This window comes from Cynoglossus semilaevis, unplaced genomic scaffold, assembly GCF_000523025.1.
Source record: "Cynoglossus semilaevis isolate Cse_v1.0 unplaced genomic scaffold, Cse_v1.0 scaffold1721, whole genome shotgun sequence".
In the NCBI taxonomy this organism is placed as follows: Eukaryota; Metazoa; Chordata; class Actinopteri; order Pleuronectiformes; family Cynoglossidae; genus Cynoglossus; species Cynoglossus semilaevis.
Window position 1 is genome coordinate 70,273 of NW_007585111.1, and position 27,490 is coordinate 97,762.

Below are 27,490 nucleotides of genomic sequence, written 5' to 3' on the forward strand. Positions count from 1 at the left end.
CCCTACACAACTCCGTTTATTCGTTTACAAGTTGTCAGCTTCACTTCACTTTTTGTTTGAGTTTGCAGGTTGCGCTCCCTAATGTTGCATAAAAAATGATTTCCTTTTTCACAATTAGAATGTTTGAACGAATGTAAAAAGCATTTTACATGCTAACAATTGTCACCTCTTCCACAAACGCATGGATATAAACAGTTTCAACAAAGACCTAAAAATTAGCCAACGATAATATACAATAGCCCCTTCATGCGTTACGAAAACTCACCAACGACTATCTGGCCGAAAGCCTGTTTAAATTGACTTTTGCAGGACAGACCGAAAACAGCTATAAGCTAAGCTACTATATTATAATGATGTAAACAATGTTGCGTCTTTACGCCAAAAGAGTGGAAGTTTAACTACAGTCACTCTCTCGACATTTCTTTAGTAATTGTGACATTTGTCGTTTTTGTCACAATATCTGTTGTCGTGGACGCAGGTCAGATCAGATAAAGAGGCGGACTCTGTGGTTCTGAGCCGCTCCTTGTTTCAAGAACGGCACTAATACCAAACAAAGTTATAACTAACGTTTCCGAGAAAGATGTCTTCTCCTTCATCACTGTCTCCATCTGACAAGTCAGGCTCCCCTGTCTCTGGCTCCTCAGATGCGGAGAACGGTGGTGGACTACGGTCTGCACTGGCCGCCATAGCCTCTGTTGTTGCACTGGTGACGTAGGCGGAAGTGAAGCGATAAGAGAATGCAGGGACAGCCGCAGTGACATCTGCTGGTACCCGAGCAAAATTACAGTGAGGCACAAAGAAGCGGGGAAGTGAGGAGTCTGACAGTGTTCGGCCACTGTCATTCTTTTTGAATTGATTTCAGTAAAGTCAGTTTGAATGACCTTTGAAGCGTTTCTATAATATTCAATGTAAAATCGGTTTGATTCCCCACCTATTTATAGTTTCATCAACAACTTTTTCTGTAAATTCTTATCCATTTATTCTTATTCCCTGTGGTTTCATAAAAGGTGTGGGGTGTTCTTTTAAAGTTTGGGTGGGAGTATATAAACATAGACATATAGACATATTATTTAATAATAATATTTTTATGAATCCCACACTTGGAAAATTCTTGTGTTGACAGGTGATCTGCTGCAAAAGGGTGCATCGTGAAATGTACAGTATGTGGGCTCGAACCCAGCACCTTCTGCATGAGAAAAAATAAGCTATGTATTAGCAGAGCTCTACAAGCCTCAATGGTAATCCTAAAGACATTCACCTAATCCTGATGTGACATCCTTGTTAGTTGTTACCTAAAACTCAATGTTTACTGGTCAGAAACAACTTTTAATTTAGCCTAAATGATAAGGAAATATGCTCAGGTTAAATATGTTACAACCACTACCTCATATTTGTTTTAATTTATCAATCTAGTAATCATTTTTGTACCATACAGTTTACACATTGAATCTTTGTTTGACAACATGCATGTGACTAACACACAAGCTGAAAAATACTTCCTGGTAATTGATTCTGCCTATCATAGAGAATAATTAATAAATACATGGTTTATCTGTTCATTTATAGAACCTGACTTTTACAGCAATTGTCAAAATACACAGCAGACTTTCTGTGTAGTATTTGCTGAAGGAGCTGTATCTATTCAATAACCAAACGGACATCTTTGTGATAATAGGAAAAGAAGACACACAGAATGATTCACTTTGTTAGTATTCATAATAGTGTGTATACACAATGTATAGGAGCACCAATAAAAAACATCTTTTTTTCCAAACCTTTTTTCAGTATTTTTTAAAAAGCCACAGATATTTTCTTTTTTCTACAGAAACCAAAGAAAGCTCTGTACATTAACAAGCAACAACAGAATTTCTCATCATCACCTGCAAAGTCACAAACTCTGCTGCTCAAATTCATATCATCTCCGATGCAAAATGACAACTTTAAAAAATCAAAAAACAAAAATTATAAACAAGACCAGCTGCCTGCTGCTTTCCTATGACACTACAATACACAAACAGCTTTTGATATTCAAAACACAAGATATGTAAGAAATGTACTTTTCAGAAAGTGTGAAAAAGTGCAACAACGGTTCAACTGTTTACTACTCAACAGATTTTTTTCCCAAAACGGATCCCATTTTGTTTTCTCTCCCTCTTTGTTGCTGATCCTATTTTTCAACCACAACAGAACTTGTTCCTTGTACTGAAATCTCTTACAGTTAGAATGGCATTTATGATGATGTACACTAATGAGAAATGGTATTCACAAAAGTAGAGGAAAAGACTGTGATTGCAAATGACACGTTTCTTTGGGTAGGAGGGTGATGAAAAACTAGAGTCTGACATTGTTAAAATCATATTTCTGAATATAACAGGCCTCTTTTTCTTTTTTTTTTCTTCATACAAAAACTACCATGTAAAAAGAATTCTGGGAGGCCTACTCGAAAGGCCGACACTTCTGCATCTTGTCAAACTTTTAAAAGAACTTGGGTGCATCGTCTTCAAATACAACAGGAAAACTGACAGCATATACATTCTGACTTGGGCAAGTTGCACATTTGGACCATGAGCACAGAAACCTGACACCAAAAACTGATTTCCAAATAACGGGTAGGGTGATAACATTATTTCTGGGTTTCAGGAGAAGCTGGGTCGAGGCCTGAGTCTGCTCTTCAGACCAGTGAGAAAAAGTCCTGCAGAGTTGACATCCTGTGGAAGGTTGTTTTGTTTTGTTTTTTTATTATTCCCATGACCCCAACGTACAAACTCATAAATTAGGCTTTTAAAACTGAGCTCCCATAAAAACAAAACTTTTCAACACAACACCAGACATGAATGTGCTGTAGCATTAGCTAACAAGTTCCTGTTGATATATATAAACTGAACTTCAGGACAGGTTGAAATCCCACTTTCATTCCAAATAATATTATTAATGATAAATGATTATGAAACAATGGGAAACATCAAACAAATGAAACTGTTTTTAAAAAACACTTATGTACATTTTTATAAGAATATGTGTGTAAAAATATATATATAACAGTAAATAATAATAATAAAAAAAATGTCACAAAACATGTGACACAAGGGGATGAAAATGAACAAAATATGATAATACAATATGAACAATGTGAGCTTGTGAGAGGAGGCTGATATCTGATGTTCACATCACTGAAACTGCCCAATAATTTTACAAAATGCACAAAGAAAACACTAATCAAACAAACACTGAGTGTAGACTGTGCTGCAAAAGCACCAACATCAAAACCAACAGATTTTTGGACTTTCTCCATTTGACTTGACACTGAATCGTCCATTGTCTTGAAAAAGAAAAAAACAACAAAAACTACCGTACGTATTTTTGCTGAGGAAAAAATTCACAATCTTCTGGTTGAAAGCAACCAATACTTTATGTTCATTGTCTCTGAGAACGGTTCTTCATAAAAAGATGTCTCACTTTTTCCCCTTTTGTGGCGAAACTCCTGAGACTGAGCAATGTAAGCCAAAAAAGTTCCTAAGTTTCAGTCTGGACTTTTTTTTCCTGTAGGGGGGAAATGGGAGTTTCTATTGGGCTCAACGGGCCGTTCTGTGTCCAACAGCCGCAAGCTCAAATGATTTGGATGTGTGCGTTGTGGGCGAGAAGTATAGTGTCTGTGTGTGTGTTTGCGGGTGTGTGTCATGCTCATGGCGCTGTGGTGATAGCATTCAGGTCCTTCATAAGGCCCTCGAGGTGGGCCATCTCCTCAGTCAGCTCGTCGGGCTCATAGCTCTGAGGGAGAGGAACAGGGTTACTGCGAGAGGCAGGAGAAGGGCAGGGGGGGAGGGAGGCAAGCACCTGGAGGAGGCAAGGGTGGAGAAGAGAGGAAAGCAGAGGAGGAGAGGGTCAGTCTTTTGCAGAGGTTAGGAGGAATCAAATCAGCAGGGTAAGGCGAGCCAGCGTGAATGGGTCAAAGGGACTGTAGCAATGGAAGAGATAACAGGACAAGGAAAAGGCAGCAGACAAAAGAAAAACATTCAACACATGACAAAATGAATGTTTAATTATCAGGCATTAACGGTTGGTGACAAACGGTGAGGATTCAACGGACAAAAACAACAAATTATTTAAAAATGAAAATGTATTGATCAAATTCAGCCAACAACGAATATGAGAGTGTGGAGTTGGGAAGAACAGGAAGAGAGAAAGAGCAGAAAGGGAAATGTGTTTAGAACCAGTGTGAAGAGATAAACTGTAATATAAAAGAACACAAACCACAACGTGAACTTGAAATGTATGTGTGACTGTGACAATATCGACAAGTAATATACTACAGTGCAATAAAGCAACTTAGGGGCTAATTTTCTTCAATGTTACCAAGAGCGGCCAGTGGGAGGCACTATACTCACGTTGTCCACATCTTCCAGCATCTTGCTGGTCTCGGGCACATCAGGGGCGTTGGGCACGTTGACTATCATCGGTGACCGTGTTCTGCCCAGCGTTCCAATGGAGGCTGTTTTTACAACATGAGGGTGAGTGGGAGGCACTGTGAACAAAAAACACACAAATACAACAGTCAGTGAAAACAACACAGAGTGGGAATCAAACAAAAAGCTCTCTGTGTTCACACAAAGAATGTCCAAGTGGAACCAATGTGACTAAACATACAGCATGAACTGGTTGAAACTAAGGCTTCAGTGAGAAAAAGGAACAATTGATCAAATATAAACTGGCTGTTGTTAATGTCCGAGTCTGCAAGTAATATATTCACTCAAACAAAGTTCTATGCAATGTGAACCAGTTTGTTATACAGTAAAACACTGTACTTTTTTCACCAAGTCAGTTTGAAAGTGCAGTGTGTAAAAACCTGAACAAATACTGTTTTAAATGTCTTCTTTATTTTCTATTATAATTTAATGTTGTGTAATTTGGAAATTCTTTCTTTTTTAAAAAAAACAAACAAACTACAGAATGTAACTCCAGACCATACTAACGTACTGATCTACATCTACTTAAATATTGTAATTTAGGTGTAAGATGCTGCAAACCTTCTTATTATCCACTTTGTTCAGCAACACATGGTGTGCTGTAATTTTCTGATTGCAATTGTAATTTATAACATTCACAGGTGAAATGCTTAAGTAACTACAACAGTTCACCGTCACATGTTCACTTTGTAACAATTAGACTGTTTTGTGAATGAGAAGTGGAACAACTCTGTATACTACTGTGGAAGGTGTGCGCAGGAAAGGAATAAACTGCTCTTCATGCATCAAGACTTGTTTTAATATTCTCAGCCCCTAAAGACAGCCTCTTATGTGTTTTTAAGAAAGGCTTGGTTTTGATAGACTTTCAACGTCTGCTGCCAAGTTTCTGTTTTGACAGAATGGTACAACAATAAAAAGGGGCCCCACCCACATAAACCTGATCTACGAACCAACAACAAAGAAAAAAAAAAACAACCAAACAAAAAAAAAAAAAAACAACCAAACAAACAAAAAAAAAAAAAAACAACCAAACAAAAAAAAAAAAAAACAACCAAACAAAAAAAAAAAAAACAACCAAACAAAAAAAAAAAAAACAACCAAACAAAAAAAAAAAAAAACAACCAAACAAACAAAAAAAGCCCAGCATGAGTGGGAATGTGGGAATATGAAAATGTGTTAGGGAGTATTTACGGGGTTTTTTCTGAATGTGTGAAAAAGTGTGTTCTCACCAGTCTGAGCCAGGAGCGGCGTGCTGGGTAAAGCAGACGACTCATATGTTGGATGCCCAGTTCCTGGGTATGCAGGCACTGCAAAACTTTTGAGTGGGTGAGCATGAGCGTGAGGATGTGCTGAGCGGATGGGAGGCAGGTTACTGGAGTAGCCAGACTCCTCCTCCGTAGTGCTGGAGCCGTGGTAACTTCCCTCAGGATCTGCAAGATACTCCGAGGGGCAGGAGACCTGGGAAGAAGCTGTGGCTGGAGGGAGCGGCTCTGAACATGGGGTGTTCCTCACTGACTCTGGAGACGGGAGGTGGATAATTGGGGGAAATGATGAGTACAGATAGTTTGCATTTATATGAAAAGGAGACACAAGATATTTATGGAGAAGTTCCTTATTAAGGCAAAAAACACTGAGGAGACAAAGAGCCTAATGTACAACTACAGAAAAGAAAACTAGGGATAATAAGTAACAATTTTATTCTATTTTAAATGCAGTAATACAAAATGCCAAATTCCCTTTTTGTTCAAATATGCAGAAAATACCAATCTCAACTATGACTCTGATAAATGATTCTGATAATTACCAGATCAAATGTATAGTCATTATAGTATAGTCATGTTTCAGAATTTGAACAACTTTTGATATCAACGGCGGTGCATTGTTTCTCCTACTTCTGACTTTTTAAAGATATAAAGACTTCATTTCTCTCTCATAATTTTAACTCTATTTTCTCACTGGTAAAACAGGCTTCAGCTGGTGAGAGGATACAGATCAGAAACTACATCATGAACGTTATGGGCTGTGATAAGGAAATGTGTATTCCTCTGGTTTTTCATTTGTGCGCTCGCGCAGTAGGAAAAGCATACAAATCTGACGGGGAATACAAATCTGTTAGACCATCGGCAACATGTGGACGAATGAGAATGAAAAAAAAAATCAATGGATGACTATGAGTTTTGTACTCCCAGTTAGTGCCTCAGCGGTCCAGCAGGGGGCAGCCTCTCACCTGTAGAGTCCACCCTCTCTAAATGGGAGATGGGGGTGGCGCACACATGCGGGCGCTGGTGCCCACTGCCCTGATGGTAGAGGTAGCTTCGTGTTGGCGATGCCAGGCTGCCCATGTGATAATGGTGGTGATGGTTATCAAGGGAATGGATAGGGTGAGCGCTAATCACAGCTGTGAATGGAAGTGGACACACACACAGATGAGATGGTTAAGCATGAAGACAGTGATAGGTGAGATACAGACATGCAGTTTTCAGCAATAAAAAAAAAAAAACACCACTTAAAGCTGTCTTAGCAATTAAAAACAAAACAAAACAATGAAAAGTTAATGGAAAGCATGAGGTGAACTTTTATTTTGAAAATTGTTTTTTTGTTATTATATCAGTGCTCTTATATTCAAGGTTTATGTTCCAATTTCCTTAATAGACCAATTGCCAAGCCCAAAACTTTGGACATTTTCCTTCTCACTGCTCATACACACAAGCACACACGCACACACACTTACGCTGAGGCGGCTGTGCATCAAAAGGCATCATCATTTTAGGTCTCATCCCTCGTCGACCTGCTAGTGTAGACATGCTGTCCTCTGATTCGTGGCCTAAAAGTGTGATGGAAACCAGCCAATCAGAAAGAGCCGCTGTCTTTGCTTTTACAAAACCCCCATTTTCAGGAAATGTCTTAAAATGCAATAAAATCTGTCTAGGTGTTTTACCTAGTGGTGTTGATAATGGGGCTGGGGTATCAACCTGGGGTAATAACGTAGCATCTAACAAGGGCTAAATCTTAGCATTGCTAAAGTCAATAACAAAAAATGATCCAGGAAGTTGTACCACGGCTTGATAAATAAAGGAACATCACCCTTCTACTTTTTTTTTTATTGCATTTGTAGATAGCGCACCAACTTTTTTGGAAAATGGGGTTTGCATTTGTGAATGATCAGCTTGTAGACCGTTAGAATCCTCACATCGCTGCGTTTGGATCCCATTTACAAATGCCAGTGTCAGTTTATGATCCTTTGTTTGAACCTCATTAAACTAAAGAGATTTACTGTACTTGTAGCTGTAGTTTGTGTGTGCAGAGCTGTGATTATGGGCAGGGTGCATGAAAAGCATGAAATGTTTTGCATGATCATCTCAAAAGCACAACAGTGGAGACAAACACTGACTTCTTAAAACAAAAACAACATCTGAAGTTCATGCACATACTCCTCCAACGCCCCTGAAAGGAAAAACCAATGGCATTCACTCACTTCCTGAATGGAAAAAAAACATTTTTCGAAGTCATCTTGAATCGTACTGGATCCCTGTGGGTCCAGAGAACTTAAGCAGTTTGCTGAGTGATATTTTGCATGTGGAGTCAGGCAGTATGACTGACATTTTCCTCTGATCTCACTCTCTAACTTGAAACATTAAACTCTCCCTCATGAGGGTGAGACTCACCAAGGTAGGAGTTGCGCCTCTGCTGCAAGTGAGGGTTACTCTCTAGGCCGCTGTCAGCTGGCGTGATGTCCTGAGAGCTACGTGGTATGGGAGTTTCTGTCATGACCGGGTTGGGCTCTGGAGATTTGTCGATGGGTTTGAGCTCCAGCCTCTCATGGTGAATCCAGAGATCAGGGGGTTTCAGGTCTTTGGAATTTCCCTTGTATTTGTGGGAGCCGTTTGAGGACTTTGAGGCCGCTCGTTTTCTGCAGAGTAGAAGAAGAAGAAGTGTGAGTGAGAATGTGGCCCCATGTATATTAGAAAAACAAGTCAGAAAAGCCAAAGCAGGTGAGAGGAGAGGTAGCTGAAAGGAGCTTTGTCTGTAAAACAAACATTGGAATGCTCTCTGTTGGCAAGTGTCTTACTTTTTCTGGTGCGATGTCGTTCTCCGCGTGCACAGGAAGGCTCCCACCACCACAACGATGATGGTGAAGGCTCCCACCGAGATGATGATGATGATAACCAGGATGTGATTTTCACTGGTGCTTCCCACACCTGATTTACCTCGAGAGAAGATATACTGGATTAGAGCAGGTATCTCACTGTCTTCACCCTTTCAGCAGTGAAACTACAACTCCTGAGAAACCTTGGTGGTGTACTGTTGTACTGTGTACTGTTCTGGGATGAAATTACTGGCTTTCATTGGCCAATAAGATGGAGGTAAGGCTTGGGGATGAATAAGAGAGACTGGCAACCCCAACAATACTGTCACTTCTTATAAAAGTGGTGGAAATATATTGCTGTGGGGATTTTGTATTGCATCCTAAACTATTAGAGAGTGAAGACCAGGGTCCAATGTTTATGATTTTATGACGACAAGATCATAAACATTGGTGTAGCATTATAAATGGTCCAAAAAAAGTGTTCAAATTATTCTGTCCATAAATGATTATTTATTTTCAGGCTGCTGGGTTCACAGTTGTAGTTATAAATACCATATAAAATATATTCAACTACTGTCAGTAAATCCTACGTACTAGCTTGAAGTCAATAACAAGGGAATCAAGAAGATGCAAAGACATCAGATTTCCAAAAGCACCGTCAGAGGGAAGGGAGGAAGAACGTGTTTTTCTTTGCTGTCATGTGTGACTGACAGAGTGACAGTTGAACAGAACAGTGAAATGAAGTGAGTAGGAGGAAAATCTTACCAACTGAAGTCCCAGGCTCTGGTGGCTGCTGGTTGATGGAAGATTTTGAGGCTGGTTTAAAAGAAGGAAAAAAGGCAGTATTTAAAATGTCAGCCGCTTTTATGGCTTTACAACCTGCATTAGATACACAGTCATTTAATGGAATGCTTCAAACACAATCTGATTTTTGCAGATCATGCAGCCCAGTTTTCTTCAGCCCAAAAAGATGAAAATCTTTGGAAAAGAAGACACACGAGGAGCAGAGGCAGCGGTGAGAGATAAAAGTGTGGAGCTGGGAGTTTACCTTGGTCATTAGCCATTTTGTCAGAGGACTCAGCTTAACAGGCCAAAGGAGAGCAGGGAGGGAGAGACAATAAAAAGCAAAAAACAGGTTAGCCTGAAGAGAGCAGTGAGGGAGAATGAAAATAAAGGCAGAGATGTGGAATATGAAGCAAAACTGAAGAGGATGAGAAACTGTGAGAGAAACTAAATTGTAAGAAATTACCTCAGACAAAGCCAAGATGACATTAAAGCAAGCCTCTAAACATCAACATCAAAAATCACCATATTCTGAAAACATTGCTCAAAACGTTCCACACGTCAAGAAAATCAACCACACTAAAGTTAAATAACCTCCGTCTATTAGCTGACTCGACCATACACTCGTCAACATTCCCAAGCTGATGAATTAAACTTAAAGATCTGAACGACACTATCAAGAGATTGAGTTTCAACTATCAACGATGAAGTTAACAGTAGTGAAAACTAACACACAGTCATAGTGTGTTTGTTGAAGGGAAACAGTCCTTAGAGGGCAGTATTACACATCACTATTCATTTGAAATGTTAAGTGTTTTTTAATATGCTGACAATACTGCAATCATTACCGTATGAATGTGAGGACCTCCGCTGCTGCGTCAGTGAAAAGTCAAATCTTTAAAACTCATTAATTGACTTTGGGTCAGTTATGAGCTAAATAACTCCTCAAGTAATAAACACAGAGTGCTGATGTATTAATTAAGCTCATATTGGCCATGAGGGATGTGTTAGCGAAACCACTGGCTAGTTGCACATCCATCAACTAAAGCGCATTAATAACAAAGTGTTCTAATGAGGCTTGAATTTAAAGCTTTTAAAATAACATGACAATCAATTTATCTGTCTTCCAAGGCTTTTGGGAAGAGTTTGACCATCTCAGCTCTGTGGATCACAGAAACATACTTTTAGGAGTGCGGAAGTTGACGGCCTCAGACATGGGGCCCATGCCCTTAGAGTTCCGAGCTTGGATCTTAAAGTGGTAGGTAGTGTCCAGTGTCAGGTCCTGGATCTGATGGGTCAGGCGGTTTCCAACCACTGGTTCTATGACCCAGTCATGGACCTCAGCATTGACATCAGTGCTGTAGTAGATGATATAGCCTAAAACAGAGGAGAAGTCAAAATCCCCATGTTTCCTCTCATTTTAATGTCACTTTTCTGCGTAGGAGTGGTGCTGTTCTCCCTGGGTCTGAGACTCACCAGTGATCTTTCCGTTGGCCTCTGAAGGCGGCTGCCAGTTCACGATGATGGTGCGGGGTTTGTTCTCTTTGCTCACCACCGTCACATCTTTTGGAGAAGAGCTGGGAACTGTACAGGTAGTGGAGACAGAGAGTTAGTTACGCTAACTTATTGTACTATTTGACCTGTGTTTGTGTGGAGCAGTGCTTTGGATGCTCTGTATTGTTCGTTACATACTATATATTGGTATTTAAGGACATGGAGACTTTTGATCAATGCCACCTTAAGGGCAAAAAAAAACAAAACTACTCTATAACCATTTTTTAAAGTTTCCTCTGCCTTGCAAAATATTAACTTGCAATGCAATGTAGTATAACAGTTAAAAAAAATTCAAGGCCATCAAAATATAACTATATATCAATTTCCTCAGACATTTAATTCATGAGAATGGAAAGTGGAAAGTGAATGGAATGAAAGGATAACGGACAACTCACAAACACTTGGTTCACAGCCATACCTGTCACCAGCAGAGGTAAAAAAAACCCCAAAAAACTCTGCAACTCCAGTAAATCTCCGTCCAATATTGCACACACAGATGTGGTTTCAGAGAAAATGTGTTTTCAGCTTTTATTGAAAATCTTTGCACTCAGCAAATTAAACCTTACAGCAGAGCGGAGAACGGGCACTGATACGACCAAGCTTTGCAAATGTAAGCATCCATTAGGTTCACAGTGCTGCAGAAATTATATTTTTATAAGAACCGCGTGTGCATTATCAACACTGTCTAAATGATAGCGTTGGAAAGCTGTGGTTTTAAGTGCTATAAATTACTGTATTTTCACAGAAATTGATGGCCATTTATAACAATGTATTTTCTTTTCATCAGCAGCTACCAGAATTGACTGGATTAGAAAACGAGGAACTGGTGATGGCTGTGATTATACATGCGTACAGTGTTAGTCCAAAAGCTGATATTATATCCTTTCATTACACAAAGAAAAATACCCTGATTTTATTTCTATTGGTTTAAAAGCAGGATTTTCTCTGCATTAATAAATGTATATTGTAGCTGCAGTCACAGCTTCCTGCTCCTCAGGAGTCTCCGTCCCTTCCATTTGGGCTGCAGAAGACAAAATATGACTATTCAAACAGAGGCTTGTTTCACTGTTCCTGGTGGGACTAAGAGTGGATGTGCAGTACTATTTCTGCATGTTTGTGTGTGTGTGTGTGTGGGTTTCGAAAACATGCTCATACTGGTTTCAAACGTGGTGCCCTGTGCAGTCATGCTCCAAGTGCTGCTGCGTCGACCTTTGGTCACCATGACTGAGAACTCGTACAATGTATTGGGCTTCAGACCTGTCACCATGTAATTCAGATTGGTAGCGTTGGCCGACTGAGGAGAGACAGACAAAAACAGAATGCTGTATATGAGAAAAAACTGAATCAAAATAATCCTTATAGGGTGTTTATGTTTTTCATTCAAAAGCCTGTTCTGAAACACTCAGTCCCATTGAGCAGAAAATAGACAATAAGGAACAACATCATCAGGGCTCTCCAACAGGAACAATCAAAAGTCCCAGCATTAGCAATGTTCACCAACATACAGTGTGTAACATACAGCAGTTACAGTTACTGTCACTGTTGTCATTCATTTTTCTGTTGTCATTCGTTAAAATTTTAACAATAAGAAGAATATATAAGAATATATATTTTAGGATCCATAGGATATTACTCAGGATTTGGCCTTTCCTTGTTTGTTTCTGACAGAAAACCCTTGTATATTCTGCTCCAATATCAACCCCACATTTACTTCACCTGAACCTAATTACTTGTTTTCTCATTTCAATGACACAAGGACACAACAAAAGCTGACACAAAGCTGAGTTTGTTCTAAAACATTGTGTAACACAAAGGAGAGCTATTACAAGTAACACGTAAAACAAAACATGTGAGGGAATCAACAGAAACAAAAATGCAAGACAGCAGCCACAGCAAAAAAACAAAACAACATTAATATTTGAAAAGAAAGACTTAGGTAAGCACCGCCAGCCTGAGGAATCCATCAGTGTTCTTCAGCATGCATTGTATACATATATAAACATATGTGTATATAAATGTATATAGAAAAATATATACATATACACACACACCCTCTAGGTGTTACTAAAGAAACCAATGGGAGGTATCACCTCATTTTTGGAAACATTCAGCTGTGTCGTGTGTTTAATAACGTACCAGACTGTTGTCTTTGTGGATGAGGAGACCGACTCTAACATGGCCTTTATATTAAGATAGACGACATGATGGAGTTTACATAGAGATACTCACTAACCCACTTGTTAATGTGGTTTTAGTAATGGCACAAAACATAATGAGCCAGTGGGAGTGTGTAATTACTGTCACACTTGTTTGGGCCTCCACAGGTGGAGGCAGAGCCGAGCTCTTCAATATGTATCTGTCACACTTTTATTATTTCTGGATCTGTTGTGTAACATATTGACACAACACCTGTCTTGGTTTTGTCCATATGATTTAGCTCTGATTACCAAAGTTACTTATAAATCATCAATTCAGAAATCTCTTCAGGCGTTTGGCAGCTAAGAGGCAGCTACAAGCTTCTGAGTCAAGAGCAATAATCAACAAACTGAATGAAAACATCCCAACTGAGCTGCTGTGTGTATTTGAGGAAGCAGGGAAATCAGATACACTCAGTCTCTTTGCGTGGCGTTCAGTTTGTCTTGTCCTTGTTAAATAATTCATCAGCATACACATACCTATATCCAAACTTAGCACACACACACACACACATAAATATATGTATATGTGTTAACACTTCATATCTTTCCATTAAGTTTTGTTTTCCACACATATAATGTATATTACAATGTGCATGTCTGGTGATGGTGTAGACATACGCTGCACTGAAATACACAGAAATCACTCTGTATTAGATGAAGGCTGCAGTCTGATCAGATAGCTGGGGTTTGGAATTGAATCGGGTGAATTGCACTCGGTTATAAAGATGTTACGAGGTGACTGTGCACCAAACACCAGTGGACCCTGATTGTGCTTTAAAAATAAGATACAAGAAGCTCCTACCTTCACTTTGGTGTTGGCAGGGATGTTGGTCTTCCATCTCACTGTGTAGAAACGATTGTCGGTAATTTTTTGATTTTTGGGTAACGAGTTGTCAGCCCAGGTCACCTTGATGGTGTCGTAGCTCAACACAAAGGCCTGAACACCCACGGGCGGCATCATGGGGGAGGGGTCTGGTACTGGGGTGTATGGAGCATGGAAGAGGTCATACAGGTCAACATCGGGTTCAATGGGGTCTGCACGTCAGGCAGTAAGCATGCACAAATTAAAATGATCAAAAATTAACACATTAAGAAGCGTGGTGTGGTGGACCAGACATGAATGCAGGGCAGATGGAAAATGATAGAAAATATGGTTATTGAATTAAATGAAGGACAAGGGCGGAGAGAAGAAAAAGGAAGAGGAGGAGGACACGATGACAACAATGATGGGATTGGGAAGGATGGAAGGAAAAAGAGAGAAGACACTGTTAGAAAAAACAGAAACTGACCTCTACCATATGACAAAACTAAAGTGGTCACTACATAGAGGCTACTGTAGAGTACTGTATGTGGTGTTCTATTACTGAAGTCGTACAAAGAAGAAGAGAGAGAATGACTGCAAGTATAAAACAGCACAAATCTAGGAACATTACAGTGAAGTCTAAAAATACTAGTACTGCATTTAAGTATTTTCACAAAATTTTAACATCACTTAAATTCTGCTTACACTCACATAAAACATAAATAACCATTGTAAAAGAGGGTCAGTTCACATTTTGACAAGATCATTCTGACATGAATGAATGACAAAATCCATCGAAACCTAGATTTGAAGAAAATAAAGCAATGTTAAAGACAGACATAACCTGGGTTAAAATTCCTTAAAGGTTGACAATTCAAACCTGGGAACCATGAAATATCTAGGCCAGAAAGTAAAAACAAGAAAAATAAAAATATGTTTCTAATTTTATTCAATCGGGATATAAAAACTATGTTTATTGCACCGCCTGCAGGAAATGGTGACTAGTGTGCATTTGTAGATCACTTTTCTAGTCCTGGCTACCAACGAAAATTATTTTACACTGAGGGGGTTTGTCATCTACCTCCTGACAGCAAAGCTACCAAGTCTGCATTACTGACTTAGATACAGCTAATGTATTCAATTCCTTATGTTTTCCTTCACATAAACACAGGTATTATGTTTATTTTTGTTTATATGCGAGTAGGTCTGTATATGTGTGGGGATATAGAAGACAGAATCATACTGTGTTCACCTTTTAACAGCACATAAACACACTTTTGTGTGTGTGTGTGTGTGTGTGTGTGTGTGCGCGCGTCTTCATCTGCAGTTCAGTATAGTGTGCAGTCCTGACCACTGATTCAACGGCTGCTTGAAGACTGCTGTCCTTGGTTTGATGATGGAAGAAAAAAACAACACTCCTCCTCAGCAACATGTTACTCCTCTTCCTTTCGCTCTATTTGACACTTCACTTTACACAGCTGCCCTCATTATATTCCCATGCCGGAGCCAGAGTGTGTTTGTGTGGGTGAGTGTGTTTGAGTGAGGATGATGAAGATCCAAACACCCATGTGGTTGAGGAGAGTTGCCGAGGTTTGTGGGGAAAACACTGTAGGATTCTTTATCCAGTTTGAACGAACACCGATCCTTATATTTACAAATGAAACTTAGAGCCTGAACTAAAATAGAAATTAAATTTCCATTCTCTGTGATTTTTTTCTCACAGTTTTACACCACGTTAACATTCTTAACCTCAGTTCACTTCTCTATCAGCCTTGGTTCACAAAGTTTGCACTTATATCCATTTTTTTCCCACTATGTAGGTCAGCTCGTCTTTTAAGTTCTGACTTGAACAAACTGGCAGAATAGGAAACTGGCCTCCGAGGACTCAGCAGTAGACGACGCTGGTGGGCTTTGGTTCTGCTTTGAGAGGAAACGTTTGGATCTGAGGGAGTGTTGCCAAAGCCACCACAGGGGGTCTGTGGGTGAGGAGCAGCAGCAGAGGGAGCATCACAGGCAGAAAAGTGTACAGTATGACAGTATGACTGCTGTGTCGAAGCGTTAAGGCTGCTACCCCCCCTTGGAGCTTGTTGACGTGATTCATGTCATCCAGTCTCCTGCCCCCTGAAGCTGAAGATGCCATAACGTAGCAGTGGAGTAGAGATGAACCGGAGTGATCAAGGCTTAGGGTGGAGGCAGGAGGTCGGCTACGTGAGGAGCCAGGTGCGGCCCACATTCTGGGACACCACAGGGAGCAGAGGCTGCTCCTCTTTTGACACACTACCGTAAACTTAGTGAACTCATCTGACGTGCAGTTAAAGTGGCACGGCTTCACATTCGTCAAACACAAACTGGATCAGGATAAAGTTCTGCTACATCCAACACCTCACGGGGTCTTGATGTCAGACTTAAGAAATTATGAATTTGGTGGGATGCTGCCAAGATTAGTTATTCTTACACTACAGACTATTGCAAAAGGCATTTTATTCCTCTAACGCGTAGAAGTCCAAGAAGCCTGCATCACCGAGTCTGTTTGATACCAAGATCTGAGCCAAGTAATGTGCAGAAAACAGCCTGCTACAAAGACAATCTGATACTAAATAAACAACATCTGTGGACAAAGGACTGAACTGTGAACATGAAACTGAAATTTCATCTAGACCACTCCACTCTTTCAATAATCATACTTTAGGATGTTTGAATTATATAGATAAGTGGAAAAAAGAACAAAAGACCTGATAGAAGATAAGAAAAACTAAAAGCATTTTCGTGTGATGGATCTCTGATGAATAAACATTTTCTATATCTAACATTTAAAAACTTTTTTTAAAATATATTTTTATATTTTAGAGATGCTAGATTTAGACTTTTTTCTATTAGTTTCGCATTGCTGCACTACCTGCAAGCCACAGGTCTCCAGCTTATTGTTTGTAGTTAGGATATATTTCAACTGACCATTACTTCATTCTCCTGTATCCAAAGGTAACATCTGATAATTTAAAGGCAATATTTGAACAATTGTGCGCTTTAATGAGAGCGCTAACTAAGCTGCCTCAGTGGCAGTTAATATATCAGGTAATTTGTAGAACAGAAAGAACCATCTGATAACGATTACATCAGAGACGCGTCTCTTTTTGGCTGAGTAAATACAGCATCATACAACGAGTTGTGTACCTCTCATAATAAGGTACATAACTTCTTGATTTGCATTTCTTTCCAGTGAATTATGTCATGATATAAAGTGAGAAACTACATCTTCAGGTCAGGAGGACCTGGCTAAAGTGTTTTTTTTGGCAATCCATACCTGACTGTGGCCTTGTGATGGCGCTCTCATACACAGGAATCCCCTCACCCACGTTGTTGTAGGCCTTCAGTGTGATCACGTAGTGAGAGCTGGGGTCTGTGAGGTAAAGACGGAGAAGAGTGAGTAACAGCAGAGACAGAGATAAGTGGATGCAGCCGCTCTAATCAGGTCCAAACTCTTCAGACTCTTGACTTTTAATTGCAACATTAGCAAGAGTGAACGTGTGAGCTAGACCGGAGTGATCATTGGGTTTCATTTATACATATTTCACAACAATGACTGGACCAAAACTAATCATTTAACCAAGATTATTTTTTTTATCAATTTACAGTTGTACCCAGAATTGTATCACCAAAGTATAATAAAGGAAATTGAAATGATGCCCATAGAAGGAAAACAATGGTAAATGATGACCCACATAATGGACAGCTTCAGGAAAATGTTATTTGTTCTGAAAAAACTAATGATGCCTCATTAGTTTCACAATTTTTCTTTTTACTCATCTCAAAAGACATCTAGTTAAAAATTCACTTTTTTATCATATAAGTGAATTTTAAACAAGTTTTGACTGATAACTGACTTGTTTCCTTGCTTTTAATGGAATATTAATACAAAAAGCCAGAATTAATATTTTAATTTCAATAAATATTCTCAGCTCTGCATTTAGAACAGTGTCTGAATTCTTACTTTTTCTTATAAATTGTACTCTTACAGACTTAAATTAAATTAATGTAATGTGTCTTTCTTTCATCTTTTACAAGAGGAAAATACTGCTGCTTATAGTTTTTCTAGTTTAAAAAGAAACATGTAAGGGCATGAATTCAAAAATGAAAAAACAATTTTTAAGTAAAAAATGATGATAATATATTTTTTCTTTGTTTTAGCTTAAGATCCACTAAAACACATTTTACTTTTAGGATGTTACATAAGTTTGTGGCCATTAACCTAAAGTGTGTAATTAGTGTCTTAGGCCTGAGGAGCAGAGGTTCTCATTAATTCTCCTATTACTATGTCACACTGGTGAAGAACCTCTGAATGTGCGTGTTTATTTTCTACATTGAGATGGTTTAAATATTGTTACACAAGTCAAGTATGTTTTTGTGATAATATGATAATAATAAAAATGATAAAAATGAATCGTCATCAGACCCAATCTCACCCAGGTTCTCGATGGTGTAGTACCGCTGCTTATAATCCACTTTAATGGTTTGAGCGTGGGGGCTGCCGATGCCGTAGCCGATGGTGTAACCGCGCACCACGATATCCTGGTTCTCCGGTGGCGTCCAGCTCACCACAATACTGTTGACCAATGGGCGGACGTGCAGAGAGCTGGGCTGGTCTGGTACACGGGATTCTGGTGAGGGACAATATTAGCTTAGCTTAGCTTACACAGACACACAAGACATTTGTCACCTAGGGCGAGAGAGAGCCCTGAGAGTGGGGCATATTCATCTGATTATATGTTTGTATAGTAGCTGTAATGCTGTAGCATGGTAGCGATTAAGTGAAGATTAGTAAAGACAGTTTTTCTGTTGTGGTTCTAGTCTATATTAACTGAAAGAAGCTGGTGGTTTTACCGTCCAGGTCACTCTCAAATGTCTCTGCTGTCATCCAGTCTGTGGCTGGTCCGCTGCCGTTCACCGTCATGGCTGACACCCTGAAGGAGTACTCCATACCACGCTCTAGACCTGAGCAGGATAAACATGTGAAGCATGATTAGAGGTTAGACATGACAAATCTGTTAAAGATTTACAAAATAATTAAACCAGCAAAAAGATAGTTACAGTCAAAACATTCCTATCCAAAGTAAGATGTGAAATGATACCAGGTCACTATTACTAACACCTTAGTAAACAACAAGAAGAAAAGACTAACAAAGACCACTTTCAGGACAGTTGGAGACTTGATTAGAATTTGACATAGTGTATAAAATGAAAAAAAAAAAACCCAACACCAGAACATTGGCTGAATTTTAAGGAAAATATATTTTCCAAAATACTCTCAGCAGCACCTCGGTTCAATTTAAAAAGAAAAATCACAAGTCTGCTTCAGGAACATGAGTTAAAGTTTCCTCTTCTGATCGTCATTTTTTCCCATAGAAGTTTTTACAGATTTCGTTTTTGTACCTTCAGTACAAATGTATTTGCAGTTCAACAATAACAAGCTCTAAAAATATGACTCTATAAAGCGTTTCAACAAACTTTTTAAAGGTCTGACTTCTTCAGAAAGAACTAGTTCACTGCTGGGTTCCATCATTGGTATTCAGAATGGGGAGAACGCCTGCTGACAAATGATCTGCTGTTGTATTAATTTGTCGTAAACTTTTTCATCGTTAACACATTGTTCCTTTTGCAGGGTACAGATTAATCCTGTCGTTTTTTTCTGTGTACCCACAATTCAGGAACACACTCCGGGGCTGTTTTTGTGACAACTGACTAACTATCAACGCCAACAATGTTCCCACATAAACATCTTTGAAACCAAAAAAGAAAAAAAAAAAAGAAACCAAAAACAAAACAAAACAAAAGAAACATCCTGCTATTTCACTCTCCGGAATGTTCTCTTTAAATCTACTTTTAACCATAGATTCCCTTTGATGGAGCACACAGCGTGACGCAAGGCCACTTGGAGGCTGCTGGTAACATTTAATTTATATCGCCACCATTGCTTTGTCTTTTAATATTTATGATATTTGGCAACATCGGTGGCTAATGCTAGGTTACAGATATTGGCTAACTTCAGCTGAAAGGGCTCAAAAAGAGCCAAACGTGTCATGGAATCATTTTAAAATAACTATGGTTCCTGAGCATTATAGAAGTTTCTACTACTATCTCTCTGTATTTGTCTTGTTTTCTGTTCTGTTGGAGTTAAATGGACTGTCCTCAATACAAATTATTTATCAGTTTAAAGACATGCAGTAGGTGGAAGTAATACATCCCCAAATATTTTGTTCTTATATGTAAGTCCTTATATGAAGCAAGTCAGAGATTGTTAGTAGCCTCTGGCTTGATTATGACTGGTAAACAATTATTACAACAAATAAACAAAATAAAAACAATGCTAGCATCACCCTTACTTATCACCAACACAGTGGAAGTGTGCTACGTACATACAAATGTAGCATCAATAGCGGTGAATACTACTTACTGGCAGGTAATTAGGACAACAACACATATGGTGCTGGTGTATTGATAACATGCTACATGCTAACAACAAGGACGTTTGACTCATGGAACAGAAGTACATTTAAAGACGTTCTTAACACCACCCACCGGCCAAAGTAGGGGACTCTACATGCTAAATCCTTCACACATAAAATGCTTTTACAATTGTATAAAACAGCATATTTGGTCTATATTATTGCAGTACATAATTGCAGTTATATGTTAGCCTGCAGTTTGTTGCATAAAAAACAAAACAACATCCTGTCTGCTGTTACCATTTCCAAATAAAACAGTGCAGCAGCTCCTGAGACAATAACACAGGACATATGGTGTGGAAATCTGAGATGTCTTTGTTCATGTTTGTAGTTGTGTGTTTGTAACAGTTCTGTAATTCATTTTTCAGAAAGCTTTAGTACAGGTCTGTTTTCCAAACCACCCACTCTCTAGTTCTCTGCTTTGTGTTGTTGCATCAAAGACACAAAGAATAGTTCTATTATGCAGCCAAGTGTTTAATTTAGCTACAATTTCCTTTCTGTTTTTTTTTTCAGTTTTAAAAAGGTTGGAGCCGGTCCATGTTTGAGTGTATTGTTGAAAGCAGAGTAGTACAGTCAATTGTTTGTTTGTTTTTTACATTAAGTACAATAATAATTCAAATAAATAAATAAAATGGTTCCTAATAAAAATAAGGTCCACAGGCATCCTGATGTTTCCCATATATAAAAATAATAATTAATCAATCGAATTGACATGATTTTGTTGACTTGGCCCTACATTTCAGTTGACTTTTTGTCAAAAAATAAAATAAAATCACATTTTATTGTATTGTTGATGATCAGTGTGTGTTACCGTCAATGAGCTTGCTAAGCTCTCTGCCTCCGGTGGTGTCGGCTGCCTCACTCCTGCGTGATCCTTTCCGGTATCGAATCTTGTAGCCTGTGATCTCACCGTTCTGGGCGTTTGGAGGAGGGGGCTGCCAGCGGAGCATGATGCTCTGAAGGATGGAAAAACATGACATCAGGAAAAGTAAACAAAACATCAGCACACACACGATGACGCGTCACATCAAACAGGTCATATGTGTCTGCGTTAATGTTCAGTTGAGAAGAAAATGTTCCTGTGTTATTCTACTGCTATGATTTATTGACTGAACGCATAATAATACTGAACACACTAACTTTACTTAGATAGTTAAATATTTGACTTTGAAAAGAGAAAAACAATTTCAAGTTCTCATATGTCAGCCACCATCAGAAAATCTCTCAGAAAAATTCTTTCTTTCTTGTTCTTTAGACCAAAGTTTTCTTTCTTTCTTGTTCTTTAGACCAAAGAATAAAACAAAATACAAAATAACTAGCTATGAAAACTGCAGGGAGACTAGTAAATGGCTCAATGTGTCAAAGAAGCCAAACAAGGTGTGTGTGGGCAAACTCACACACACACCTTTGTCCAAACTCCTTGTCCTGATTCAACATCCTTTTTGCACATTTTCTAATCTTTTTCCTTCTCCAGTGTTCAGGCTCGACGGGAGTTCACCACTGAAACATGTCAAGGTAAATCTGCACTGTCTGGTCTATCTAAAGGAAACCCAAAAGGATTATGTCTCTGTTTTACCACGGGAAGAATGTCTGACTGGTAAATCTCCTGCCTGCCACACAGGAGATAAAATCCACCCTTTGCCACAACCCTAATGAGGAGGGTTGCATCAGAAAGGGCATTCTTTTTAAAAACTGTGCCAAATCACAATGAGGAGTACGGCTGAGAGCAGTTTGTGCACATACTGTAACACACACACATGCATGTATCTCTCTGTGTGTGTGTGTGTGTGTGTGTGTGTGTGTGTGTTGGAATAGATTCGTCCTGCAGAGACACTGAGACAAATGAATGCAGGACATTTGCTGGCAGAGACCACAGTGCTGTGTTGTGTGTTTCTTTCATTTCAGCTCACATGTGTGTATGTGTGTGTGTGTATGTGTGTATCATGCATGAATGTGTTTAAAGACAAAGGTGGGAGAAGCGCAGCTCAGCGTGGGAGAAGAGTTAATTATTGCTTCCCTACAGTCACACTTAAGCACAAAAGCCTGAATACATATAAATGAAAGGAGCGCGCACACACACCCACACCCACACATACAGAGACAGAGACAGACACATGCACACACACTCATACCAAGAAAGAAAGACAGACTCACACACCTCCCTTGCAGAGTCAAGGGAATGACCTGAATTAAATTTGTGTTAAGTGTGTTCCGTTATTTTCATTGTTCTTGTTACACTATCAGCCCTGACTTGTTGTGTTTGTTGCCTTTTCCCTTCTTTTCCTAATGAGAAAAAACGGTTTAATTCACATGGAGAAAATCACCAGGGTAGACGAGAATAAAGACGCCAGAAGCAACAGATCACATGAGAGACAAGGTTTTTAACATGGCTGGCAGGTAAAAGATGCAGCGATGTGCATGACAAGAACCAGAAAGGAGGTAGAAAATGGAGGGCATGTTAATGAATGGAATGAATTTTTCGCTCCTGTTTGTCTGGACACATCAAGCCGCTATGGTACAAAGGCCTGGAGCAGAATCGCTGCCATGTAGAATTAGACGCAGTGAGGAGAAGGGTTGTTGGATTCATATGTTTATTTCCTTTGTCTGGATCCAACTGAGGAGAGACAGACTGGATGCAGACGCTTGTGTTTAACCGAGTGATGTCTCTTTATTTTAATCTTCACTTCAGCTTTGGACTGTCTTAATAAATCCTGCAGCATGTGGGAGCACTTCTCACCCACGCTGGGGTGTGATAGTTTTTTTTCTTTCCTTTTCCTTTTCCGCTCGACACCTCTCCCTCTCTCAATCTGCACCGGACAAATCGTGGTTCTGCTGGCTTATTGCCCCACATGCATCCTGAGGTTTTTCCATATATTCTGTAACCCCACATGTTTCTCATGTAGTACAGATGATCTTTTGAGGAATGTAATCCCTCATGTGGGTGAAAATGTGAAAAAGACTTTATATCTCAGTTTGAGAGCCAATGGTTGAAGAGATGAGTAACTGAGGGTGGAAGTCTGAAACCATCTCTGCATCTTAAACAACCCAAAACACAGAGGTCAACCACGGCTGTAGACAATCCACTGAAATATTACACTTTTGCGCCTTCATTGGCAGTACTGACAAACTCATTTTGGTTACAGTAATTTATTTATAATTAAATACTGATTTGTAAATATATTTAGTCTGACATTTTGGGCTCAAATTTGCAGACTTATCACTAAGTCCTCCTAAGCTACATTGCGTCCTAACTATCAGTTCTTAACAGTACCACATTGCTGAAATTTTTTTTTTTTTTTTTTGGTATTCCTTCCAGGTTGTTTTCGTTTTGTGTGCAGACGCAGAGGTTTAGACAGAGGATAAAACTGTTTGACAGTCCAGACTCCTGCTGATGAGTGAATCAATGAAGGTTCAAACACACTCTTAAACACTCAGGGCTCCAGGCCTCTGACACAGCTAATCAAACACACCGAGGAAGCAGCGCTGCGGCCTGCAGGCTGTTGACATCTTTAACTTTGTGCGTGTGCGTGAATGTTTGTGTGCTTGATGAAGCAGCAGTTGTCATCAGACGTACGTCTATTTATTCTGCATCATGGGTTTGAATAAAACCTTTAAGTTTAATGTAACAAGAAGAGAAAACAGAATGACCTGAGTTTGTCCTTATCTTCATTAAAAGGAATGAAAACCAACCTTTGAGTTCTGAACTTCCACAGTCAGGTTTTGAGGAGCAGCGCTGGGCACTGTGAAAGAGAAGAAAAAAAAGGTTTTTTTAGACAATTAGACAATCAGTTTTTACACACACACACAAAAACAACTTTAATGAGTGGTTGTTTAAAAAACACCAGCATTACCAAAGTGGAACGTGTAGGTGTTTCTGTTCATCTGCAGTCAACTGAATGTGTTATACATTACAGAGCAATCACAGCAAATGTGTTCAGGACACAGGAAATAATAACAGTAACAATCAAAAACTGTGTTTTGCAATAATTAGCGTAATTGCACATTAAGACTCACTCACTGATGTCATTGCAGTCACAGTAAAAAAAAAAACCTGTTGATTGGACCTCGAGGATTTATCTTCACTTATCAAGTTGATTATAGCTCTAACTCACAAAGTGCCACGTTTGAGAGAAAAAAAATGAAAAATAAAACCCTGGAGAGGTTTTGTGCAGGGCCCGCCATTTTGCAATCAATTATTGTTTAAACATGTAGCCATTTTATTAGTTTATGTTTTTGTTTGTACTTTTTTTTTCTATTTTGATTCAATTAAATGAAATAAGCATAAAACTATTAAATTCTGGGCAACATTATCACACCAGATCACAACCTTTCACTTGTCTCAGGACTGAAATTAACCTCCTTTCAGATAAACTCCCAGTTTTGGGAAAAGAAAAAAAAGAATTAAAGGCTGAATTTGGATTGTGATCAAATGTGTCCCAGTTGTGATGTGATACAGGTGTCTACACATGTTTTAGTTCCTGAAAACATAGCCATAAAATGTTTTTGCTACATTTTCTGGGATAACAAAATATGTTCCAGACTTTTTTCCTATCAGGCTGAAGAGCTGAGATTCTTTATCTCACTAAACCAATGCCATGCTGTAAAGTGTTGTCCTATGTCATACAGCGGCGTATGGGTATTTTTACACCATTGAATCTGAACCCATGTTATTACTATTATTGACATTGACTTCATCATCTCACTGACCATCAGACAGGGTGCGGACCACCACATCCTCAGTGGAGACCCCTGGTCCGTGCTTGTTGTTGGCCACCACACGAAAACTGTACTCCGTATTTTTCTTCAGTCCTGTCATGGCGTACGACTGACCGTCGACATCCACGTCCTGAAGAGAGACCGAGAAACGTTTTGATGTCAGCTGAATAGATATTATCCACCAAAGAAATGAAAACAGTTTGATGCTTCAGCCCAGAAGAAAACAAACTCCTTCAGCATGTGTTTTTACCAGTGGAGGAAACGTGCTGATTATCAGACGTTCTGTCAGATTCACATCAGCGTTTTCTCATTATCGGCAGCGCTGCTGAAATGTGATGCCTGTTTTCATCATCTCCTCCTGCTAACACTCAGCTTCTGACTCTGTGTAAAAATGTAATCACTGTCTCCGACACACAAATTACGCCTTCCGTCATTATGACTTTTGTTTTACAAATTGGACACACTGGCACAAGGTGCAGTCGCTCTAATCAATTTACATCCTGCTGTTTTATTTTTCTTTTTGATTGAAAAGATAAAAAAAATTAAGTTTCTTTTCAACAGGCAAAAACTATCACCTGTACAATGGTCACATGATCCACCCAGGAGGGGCTTCATCATATGCTGTTCCTCACATCCTTCTCTCCTTAAATATTTCATGTGCCTTCTCCACCTTCTCTCCCACTTCATCTCCTCACCCTCCCTCCGTTTCACCTCTTCTTTCAACTTTTCATTTTTTGCCCACATCTCAGTCGTTTTTCACCTCATCTCCGCCTCTCTCCTCCTGGGAGCTGAGGCAGTTCCTCAGCTGACGTTTTAATCCATTATCATATTAAAGGTCTTTTAATGCCTCACTGGCCAGCACACTACTACTGCTGCTACTGCTGCTGCTGCTGCTGCTGCTGCTGACTCAATATCTATGCAGCTTGATTTCACTCATGTGATAGATTCAGACCTGAAGAAAAGGAGCGAGTGAATCATTTCTTTTTTCCCGTCACATAACTGTGGTTTTTAGGGGGAGATGCATGACCTAAAGTTTGGTCATGAGGCAGCGCAGAGATTCAGACTCCAGCAAATGACTAAGAGCTCGTTATTTCATGGTAATGTAGTACCGTGAAACTCTAAGGTCAATAAACTGCAAAAAACAAGGCATCACAAACAGGCACAACTGTTCTATTTTGCGTTTTTCCGGCTGTAACAATAGTTCTGAGGCGACGCCTTGAGCATTTTAATCACAAAATGTGATTTTCTTTTCTACCAAATTAATATTGTGTCTCGGGAAGACTGGACCGCTGGTCAGAAAACATCAGGGAACAAATGAATAAATTTAATGTTTTATTTATTCTGTGTCTTGTATAGAAAGTTAGCCTGATTTTATGTGTTTTTGTGAGAAAATTGTTGTCATTTTTTTAATAAACTGAGTAATGCGACGTAGTGACGGACCAAACTCAACACTTTTAAATCTCACCTGTTCGCTGTCGAAGCTTTTGTCCGTGTAGTACAACTTGTAGCTGAGGATTTCTCCGTTGCCTGTGAGAGGTATGTCCCAGCTCAGAGAGACAGAGGTCGGACTGTTTGACACTGCCTGAAGATTAGAAGCAGGGCCGGGGACTTGGACTGCAGAGAAAAAAAAACACAAAAGAGACAATTATATCTGACCACTAAATACTCAAGTTATACTGCACATAATAAATCAAAGAACAGTGGGTTTCATTCCTCATTTAAGAGTTCTATTGGTCATTGACATGTTTTTTATTTTAATATTGAAAGAGAATAAGAGACAATAAAACTCCTGTCACACTGATTTATCTTTGCCTTTTCTTGTAATTTTTGAAATAGTACAGCAATGCAACAAAGCCATCCTGTCGCTTTCATGGTTTCGTTCAAACTAAAGAAAAAAACAACCTGATCAATGCATTAACTGTAGTCTTCATAAAAAGCCTAAATAAAACCTTATTTAAGAGAAATATACCTAAAGGCTAGACTTTTATATTTATTATTTATAAATATTTTATAAAATATTAAATTAAGGAGTGGCTCCAGACTTGCACACACAGCAGTTTATGTACTTTATTTTCATCAAATATATTATATACATATATTGATATATTATGTTTCAGTACTCACACACACACACACACACACACACACACACACACACACACTGACCTACAGTACGTATGTACAGCCCGTTACGGTGCGGTGTGAACTTTAGCTGCAGGTGTCCCTGACAGAACAGAGAGAGTCCTATTCGTCATGTGTGTGCACTTGGAGGTTAGCGTGTGTGCGTGTGTGTGTGTGTGTTCGTCTTACAGGTTTACTCAGCCACTCTCTGAGGAGAAGTTATGTGGGGCAGCAGCGTGAGCACATGCCTCACTCTCAGATGCAGG

General features: G+C 39.2%; 2 protein-coding genes across 11 annotated transcripts in view; both read right to left on the reverse strand.

Moving 5' to 3' along the window:
- Positions 1 to 725, reverse strand: part of LOC103398435 (sorting nexin-1) — a 6,386-nt gene extending 5,661 nt beyond the window's left edge. The window contains exon 1 of the mRNA XM_008337050.3: positions 568 to 725. Coding sequence (XP_008335272.1) covers positions 568 to 687 — 120 coding nt within the window. The 5' untranslated portion in view covers positions 688 to 725. The remainder of the gene's footprint in view (positions 1 to 567) is intronic.
- A 968-nt stretch (positions 726 to 1,693) lies between these two features.
- neo1a (neogenin 1a) overlaps positions 1,694 to 27,490 on the reverse strand; it is a 147,353-nt gene continuing 121,556 nt past the window's right edge. For 2 of the 10 annotated variants that reach the window (XM_008337051.3, XM_008337057.3), the window contains exons 10-29: positions 26,569 to 26,717; positions 25,095 to 25,233; positions 24,078 to 24,127; positions 21,199 to 21,343; positions 18,766 to 18,876; positions 18,348 to 18,542; positions 17,189 to 17,284; positions 13,888 to 14,120; positions 12,043 to 12,181; positions 10,810 to 10,917; positions 10,516 to 10,710; positions 9,599 to 9,631; positions 9,316 to 9,366; positions 8,533 to 8,671; positions 8,129 to 8,373; positions 7,195 to 7,287; positions 6,691 to 6,861; positions 5,693 to 5,980; positions 4,386 to 4,522; positions 1,694 to 3,834 (exon numbers count right to left, since the gene is read on the reverse strand). In XM_008337051.3, coding sequence (XP_008335273.1) covers positions 3,682 to 3,834; positions 4,386 to 4,522; positions 5,693 to 5,980; positions 6,691 to 6,861; positions 7,195 to 7,287; positions 8,129 to 8,373; positions 8,533 to 8,671; positions 9,316 to 9,366; positions 9,599 to 9,631; positions 10,516 to 10,710; positions 10,810 to 10,917; positions 12,043 to 12,181; positions 13,888 to 14,120; positions 17,189 to 17,284; positions 18,348 to 18,542; positions 18,766 to 18,876; positions 21,199 to 21,343; positions 24,078 to 24,127; positions 25,095 to 25,233; positions 26,569 to 26,717 — 2,870 coding nt within the window. In that variant the 3' untranslated portion in view covers positions 1,694 to 3,681. Of the gene's footprint in view, positions 3,956 to 4,385; positions 4,523 to 5,692; positions 5,981 to 6,690; positions 6,862 to 7,194; positions 7,288 to 8,128; positions 8,374 to 8,532; positions 8,672 to 9,315; positions 9,367 to 9,598; positions 9,632 to 10,515; positions 10,711 to 10,809; positions 10,918 to 12,042; positions 12,182 to 13,887; positions 14,121 to 17,188; positions 17,285 to 18,347; positions 18,543 to 18,765; positions 18,877 to 21,198; positions 21,344 to 24,077; positions 24,128 to 25,094; positions 25,234 to 26,568; positions 26,718 to 27,490 lie in introns of all 10 variants that reach the window. The other 8 variants (XM_008337052.3, XM_008337055.3, XM_008337056.3 and 5 more) reach the window with 8 other exon arrangements.